This window comes from Portunus trituberculatus, chromosome 39, assembly GCF_017591435.1.
Source record: "Portunus trituberculatus isolate SZX2019 chromosome 39, ASM1759143v1, whole genome shotgun sequence".
Classification (NCBI taxonomy): Eukaryota; Metazoa; Arthropoda; class Malacostraca; order Decapoda; family Portunidae; genus Portunus; species Portunus trituberculatus.
This window is the reverse complement of record NC_059293.1, coordinates 4,325,467-4,333,448: the sequence shown is the minus strand read 5'-3', so window position 1 is coordinate 4,333,448 and position 7,982 is coordinate 4,325,467. Positions and strand designations below refer to the sequence as shown.

General features: G+C 40.1%; 1 protein-coding gene across 1 annotated transcript in view; it reads left to right on the top strand.

Annotated features, from left to right (window-relative positions):
• Positions 1 to 4,414, top strand: part of LOC123515566 (protein FAM200A-like) — a 24,124-nt gene extending 19,710 nt beyond the window's left edge. The window contains exons 3-5 of the mRNA XM_045274304.1: positions 2,736 to 2,922; positions 3,039 to 3,747; positions 3,931 to 4,414. Of these exons, the coding sequence (XP_045130239.1) occupies positions 2,736 to 2,922; positions 3,039 to 3,747; positions 3,931 to 4,414 (1,380 nt within the window). The remainder of the gene's footprint in view (positions 1 to 2,735; positions 2,923 to 3,038; positions 3,748 to 3,930) is intronic.
• Positions 4,415 to 7,982: the final 3,568 nt, after the last annotated feature.

The following is a 7,982-nucleotide window of genomic DNA, read 5'->3' as shown; positions in this document are numbered from 1 at the left end:
TAATTAATGAACACTGTGATTCTTCTACACACCTAATTTATTGTGATCCTGCGAGTACTTTATTTTTCTTCTATCTTCCTATGTTCTAGAATGTTTCTCGTACTTTTCTCTCATTTTTTCATACGCCATAACTTTTTTCTTATCATTGTTTCTTTCATACGTAATGTGACGACTTTTTCTTTCTTTCTTTTCTTCAGTGCTACGATTTCCTTCGTTTTCAGCTTGTCGCGTTTTATTTTCACTTATTTACTTTTCATATCTTTTTGTCTCATCATCTTCATTTTCATTTGTGTTTTCACGTTACTTTTTCATTTATTCTTGTTTTATTCTCATCGTCACGCCGTAGATACATTAGGTAAGGTTTTACATTTTTTGCTTGTTTTTTACCCATAATCGTCATTTCTGTTTAGCTTCTCTAATCTTTTTGTATTCGTTACTTCCAATTTTGGAGCTTCTCAAATTTTTTTTTATGATTTTATCTAATTTCCATAGTAATTTTCATTTGGCTGTCCACTTTTATGGAATTCCTGTTCATCATCGTTATTGTCATTAAGAGCAAGAGGTGGCAAGTCGTGAAGTGGAGCAGCGTGCCCTCTGTGTAAGAGCCTGCGATAGCGGAGCACGGTGGAGGTAGCAGCTTACAAGTATTTACGTCCGCACGTATACTTCTGCAGCAATACATGGTGGGTGTTTGAAAGCCAAGTACCTCCAGTGTACCTCATGCTGGGTCATCTCATTTTCTTTAGAGCCACGTTTAGCAGTACTCCGTGAATGCCGGAAGCACGGTCCAGATATACCGTGGCCGAAAGTGCTGTGCTTAGCCCTTGCGAGAAATGTAACACTGGGAGGGTGATGTGCGTGAAAAAACAGATAGCCACCAAGATTTTATTTCGACACTACCTTAGTAGCTCGCGAGGGTCTGAGGTGCAGGTTTGTGGGATATAAGATATGACATGAGTGTGGAAAGAAAACATCTAGTATCTCATTCTTAAAGGATTTGTTCTCACATTATAGCGCTGTTTTCAAAGGTAACAGACGATGAGAGGGATTTTTTTTCTCTCTTTAATGATGTGGAATGGATGTTACGTTGCCATCATGATTACAGAAAAATGTCTTTTGGAAATGGTTAAAAGGTTGTTTGAGATTTGGGTCAGTCAAGAGTGAGATACAGTTGGTATGGAAGGGAACTAATGGCGTGGTTCCTGCTTGAATGTTGAGAGTTGGGTCTTCTTAGTAGTATTTTTTTTTTCAGTGGTAACAGATTATCAATTAAAAAAACGCAAACGAAGATGCAACCACATCAACAGCAACAATACACAGGTTCACAGTCTTTTAAACACTAGGCACCGTATTTACATTGTGATATGGCATATCTTCATACATGACGATGGAGAAAGGAGAATCAAAATATATAGAATAGAGAAAACAGGTAAATCAGTAAAGTTGTTGTTAGGCACAAGTAGACGTGCCTCAAGGAAAAAAGGTATAAACTTTGACCGCGTGAATGCGGCAGATGACAGGAGACAAAGACGTCGTTCTGTTTGGGCACTGTGGACGAAGGCGGGAAAAGAATACACTTGACCTTCACCTCACCTTCCCATCGTACCCCGAACTCCACCCTTGTTTTGTTCTCGGTGGTAAAATTATATATATGGACACGCCAATGGGCTGGTCATGTACGCGGGAGATCCTGGAGTACATAAGGAGGGATATTGAGAGAGAAAGGAATTAGAGAGCATCAGAGATTATAGCAAGGGAGAAAAGACTGTAGATTTCTGAGAGGCCGCGGGCCAGGGGGAGGCCGGAATTCTGTAACAGTAAGTGGAGTTTAGAAGTTGTAATGCAGTCTTGAAAGCAAATAATTCAGTAATTAATATTAAAATGATGGAGGAATAATGACAGGATGTCTACATTTAGTATTTTGATATTAGGTTAAGTAAAAGTTATTGAAAGAATAGTTGTTGTGGCCGTGTCATATCTTTCTGGTGTTTTGTGAGTGCTATGAGAACATCGCCGTATCGAGTGGTTGTTGTCTGTATAGATCAGTGGTTCCCAAACTAGAGGAATTTTCCCCTGGGGGGAAATTTGAAGCTACCAGGGGAGAAATAATTACACTACCTACTAACTAAAAAAATCTCAGATGGATTTTCTCATGTCTGAGAGAGAGAGAGAGAGAGAGAGAGAGAGAGAGAGAGAGAGAGAGAGAGAGAGAGAGAGAGAGAGAAAACGCCTGTAATAGATGAGCGGCGCCGTATCTACCAGTCGGTTCACGTTCCAACATGAGCTCTGAAGGGAGGGTGGGGGAGGGGGGGGGAGTACACTCACAGTCTCACAGGCTCCCAGTGCGTTACGAGTAGTCAGTTAGCCTGGGAGCATCTGACACACAATCCCAGCCTATATTGATTCAGTGCTTCATGTTTGTTTTTTGAGTACAAGGTATGCGAATAATATTATAATTTTAATAGTGAGTTTGTTAACTGGATAATATGATATCAAAATTCATGGATCTATTTTTATGCTTTGGCTGAGGTTGTTAATACTCAAGAGATGTCTTATTAAAGTACTATTCCTCAGAAGTTTGTATGTTTATGAGAAGTTTATTCATTTATTTATTTATTTATTTTATATTTGGGAGGGGAGGAATGGAAAATTTTATTTCTATACAGAATTACGATGTGCCTATGTTTATTTTTCTTCTCCCAAATTCATAGGCCTTGTTTTATGCCTGATTTCAGATGTCACAGAAACGAAGATGGTATCAAGATAATTATTTGGACTATGGGTTCACATATCTTGTCAAGGACGGTGCACACATCTCTCAGTGTGTTGTGTGTTTGAAAACCTTCTCTAATAGCATCATGAAACCTTCCCAACTGAAGCAGCATCTGGCAAATGCTCATCCACAGTTGAAAGATAAGAATCGTAGCTTTTTTGAGGTAAAGTTATCCAGCTTGAAGAGGATGAAGATGGATGCATCTGGGACGTATCAGCAAACCAACATCAGCATAGTGAAAACTTCATATGTGATTGCCCTTCAGGTAGCCAAGGTAAAGAAACCCTTTTGAAACCATGTATTGTTGACAGTGAGAGGCTTGTGTTAGGAGAGGAGTCATCACAGAAGATGAAACAGATCTCCTTGTCCAACAACACCATCAAGAACAGAATTGCAGAAATGTCTGAAGACATTAAGGAAAATGTGGTGTCAAAGGTAATGTCATCGCCCTTTTTTTCCCTTCAAATTGATGAGTCTACGGATGTCACCAACATTGCACAACTGCTTGCTTTTTGCCGCTACATAACTGACAAAGGAATCGAGGAAGAGTTTCTTTTTTGCCGGCCATTAGAGATGACAACAAAGGCAGTTGATGTAATGGCAGTAGTTGCAGATTTCTTTGAAGAGTCGGGACTAAATTGGAACAAACTGGAAGGGATTTGCACAGATGGTGGCCCTAATATGTTTGGTTCACGATCAAGACTCATTACTCTTGTGAAGCAGAAGCAGCCTGATTTAAAAGGAACACACTCCATGATCCATAGAGAAGCTCTCGCCTCAAGGACAGTTCCAAAGAACCTTCATGATGCTTTGACTGTCATCATAAACATTGTTAACTATGTGAAAGGATCGGCCTTGAACACTCGCCTCTTTCACGAACTCTGTCGGGACATGGATGCTAACCACACTGCTCTTTTATTTCACACACAAGTGCGACACAAGGTGGACCTGCTGTCTGCCTTCAACAAGGAAGGGTTTGTAGTACAAATGGCTTATCTTGCTAATATTTTTTAAACTGAATGAACTACATAAGAAATTACAGGGACAAAGGAGCAACGTGATTGTGCACACAGACACCATCAATGCTTTCATGGCTAAACTACAACTTTGGGGAAAACAAATGAAAAAGGAAATAAAGCATTCTTTGAACGTTTGAGTGTCATACTTGGTGGGAAAGACCTCAAGGATCCATTGAAGGAGAAAATCATCACTCACCTTGATCATTTGGGGGACGAGTTCAAGCGGTATTTCCCTGGTATCAACACTGAAGACATTTCAGTGAGGCTGACAAGGAACCCATTTATATGTCAGGTGGATGGTGTCCTTGAGGACATGCAAAATGAGTTCTTGGGGCTCAAACATGACTCTTCTGCCAAGGATGAGTTTCGTGCACAAAATCTTGAAGAATTTTGTGTTAATATGCGTGGAGCATACCCACAACTGAGCAACAACGCATTGAAAATCCTCACTCTGTTTTCCACAACCTACCTTTCTGAGTCAGGATTTTCTACTTTACTCACAATCAAGCCCAAAGCACGAAACCGACTGGATGTGGAATGTGACATACTTTGCGCGTTTGCCAAAACTAACCCTGATATTGATACACTGGTGCACAAGAAGCAGCATCACCCTTCTCACTAATTTAATTCTGAAGTAGAAGAGCAAACAAAAGTCCTTTTATTTGTTACTATCCGCTCTCTGTGGCTATGCTTAGTTGTTACTAACTGCTCTCTATCCACTTTACTCTGTAACTATGAGTTTATCAGTATATTTGTACATTTGAAAAATAAATTAGTAAATAGTCTCAGTGTGTTTTAACTGCTCTTTCTCTCATACACATGAAGGGGGAAATCTGGATGGTTGAACTGAGTGCAGGGGGAAATGACAGAAAAAAAGTTTGAGAACCACTATAGATTATCTCTAGTGTCCATGTCTTGAGTGTTATGAGTAAAATAGCCGTGATGCGAATATATGTGAATTTAGGAGGAAGTCGCCGCAAAGCAGATATATTCACCTTTCTGGTATCAATGTCTTGAGTATTGAGTAAATCTCGTGAAGCAAATATATGTGAACTTAGGAGAAAGTCGCAGTAACGCAGATATATTACTTATGAGTGTCATATGTAGGTTAATAAGTACATTTCTGTAATGCCTATATATTTTATTGAGTGTTATATTTGACCTATAGTTGAGTAGATCGTCGTAACGCAAATATATATAATATATTGTCCAGCGAAGAGACCGGAAATCTTTTGTGAGTAAATTTACGCGTTTGTTTGTATATGAAAACTGCAGACATTTTCACATGTGGTATATATGAAGGGTGTTGACTGCCGGAGACGTATTGGATGTGTATGTATTAGTAGTAATTATTAAATAAAGGAAGAAAATTTTATTGGAGTGTCTATAACGAGTAGTCTGAGAAGTATGCAACATTGTGCAACATTGTGCAACAGATCGGATCACGACAACATTGTATTCCTACAAAATACCTTAGTACCGAGAGGCACAAATTAATTAGCTTGAACTGTACATATTTGAGTTAATGCATGAATGTTTTTACCGTGGACTGGCGTAAGAAGCACCAAACAGGAAGTGATTAACGTGACGTTCTCTTCCGAATCACTGCAGGCTGATTCTTTCACCTTTCCACGATACATTACCTCCTTTATGACGTCGACTACGTTGTTACTTCTCTAACAGTACTGTGTGTGTGTGTGTGTGTGTGTGTGTGTGTGTGTGTTTCACTGTTTGATCTGGTGCAGTCTCTGACGAGACAGCCAGACGTTACCCTACGGAACGAGCTCAGAGCTCATTATTTCCGATCTTCGGATAGGCCTGAGACCAGGCACACATCACATACCGGGACAACAAGGTCACAACTCCTCGATTTACATCCCGTACCTACTCACTGCTAGGTGAACAGGGGCTACACGTGAAAGGAGACACACCCAAATATCTCCACCCGGCCAGGGAATCGAACCCTGGTCCTCTGGCTTGTGAAGCCAGCGCTCTAACCACTGAGCTACCGGGCGTGTGTGTGTGTGTGTGTGTGTGTGTGTGTGTGTGTGTGTGTGTGTGTGTGTGTGTGTGTGTGTGTGTGTGTGTGTCTCTCACTGATGTAAATATTCTTTTTATTCCGTTAGTGTCATTAGGGAAAGGAAGAACTGAGTGTATTGTACTTTGTTTCGCCAATTGTCACATTACAGTTGACATCACAGAGACATTAAACTCGGTAAACACGGTGTCCCGTGGCTGACTGATGCCGGTATTCACTCATTGATTTACGTATTCGCTCTTGTTTTGAAACGTGCTGCAGATTTTTCTATTCCTACCAAGTACATTATATAATCTTAAGATACCTAATAATATGCATTTGTCTAATCAAGTATTTTTTGCTGAAGAGAATTTAAGTTTGGGAATTCTTCTCTTCAAAATGTGTCCTATTTCAATACGAGGTCACCATTTGGGATGAACCTTTCCATGTGATTCTATTGTGTGTTTCCATTCCGTGTATCGTTTTCTGTCTTGTATCTTCCCTCACACAGTTCTCCAACTTTTTTTTCGGGGGGGAAGAGCCCTTCCAGCCTTTTTTTTTTTCCTTTTTTGGAGGGGCGTCTTCCCCGCTTCCTTCTCCCAAGTACTTCCATTCCCTTTGTCCTTTTTTTTCTAACACGATTCCTTTCCCTCCTTAAGATGTAGCCGTACCATCTCACCCTCCTCATCTGTGACCTGTTTGACATTTCTACTACTTTTTTCGGCTCTCATAAATTCATTTCTGACAATCTTCCCTTGCAACCCCAGCTAAAAGAAATCAATTACACTAGGTTTCTTTACGCTTATTTAGTTGAATTCCAGTGCTGGTTATACAGAAAAGAGTGTGAGGAGAGAGATGAGTGATGTGCAGTTCATACGCGCCTCAAACACCAACACAAGTTCCTCGCAGCCCATCACCACCTCAGACTCAGGGAAACGTGACCACAGCGGGAAAGTAATAGAGATGCGCATCCTAAACATGTATTTGTTGAATTTCTGGCCAGCTGAATTTATTATACTACTTCCGCTTGCCTGAGGGGAACTGTATCTCTCTCTCTCTCTCTCTCTCTCTCTCTCTCTCTCTCTCTCTCTCTCTCTCTCTCTCTCTCTCTCGTACACGCACACACGCACAAAGGCAGGAAATGTTCAGTCATACTTTGCTGGAAATAGAAGACAATTTGCTCGCAGATTTGAGGAAAATAAACACATTTGCTCCATTTCGCCAAGAGAGAGAGAAAGAAAATGAAAACATTGTCGGTACGTTGGTAAACATGTGTAGAAGGTTTTCATTTTCATTGTGCTTCTCTCTCTCTCTCTCTCTCTCTCTCTCTCTCTCTCTCTCTCTCTCTCTCTCTCTCTTCTAATCAGTTATTTCATTATTTTGTATTATCTTCTTGATTTACTTTCATTTTACCTTTTTCTTTTCATTCACTCATTCATTTTTTTTCTTATTTAGTTATTCATACATCAGTTTCAGTAAAATTCCAGTTATTCATTTATTTATTTATTATTTCATTCACTTTCTATTCTATCCTTTTTCGTGTTTTTTTTTTTCTCTTTTTGTGTTATGACTTACTATAATAACAAGATGGACTAGTCTCGTTCATACGCCGCCCATACAAACAAGGTTCCCGGGAAGAGCGGCGGACAGCAGACTGTACTGTACCACATTATTGAATCTTTAGCGAGAGAAGCCCAGAATGTATGAAGATGCGGAACTTAAATTGCAGATAATGGTATTGTATCACCTTGTCAAGTGGGTGTAAGAGAGAGAGAGAGAGAGAGAGAGAGAGAGACAGAGAGACAGAGAAAGACTATGTGTGTGTATAAAAAAAAAAAAAAAAGGCGCTTGTCATTTTTGAGTTTACGCGTGAAAAGAAAAATCTTAACGGAAGCGTGCAGTGAGGCAGGGAAGGAGCAGGAAGGAATGGAAGGAAGGCGAACAAAAATACAGGAAGAGAAGAATGAAGGAAAGGAGACATAGAAAAAGGTAGAAAGAGAGGTAAGGTGCAAAAAAAGATAAATAAATAAAAGAGGAAGCAGCAAAAGTGAAGGAGCAGCAAGAAGATAGGAACCAGAGGAACTGGAGGGTAAAAAGGGAAAGATAATAGATGGAATAGGAGAGAGAGAGAGAGAGAGAGAGAGAGAGAGAGAGAGAGAGAGAGAGAGAGAGG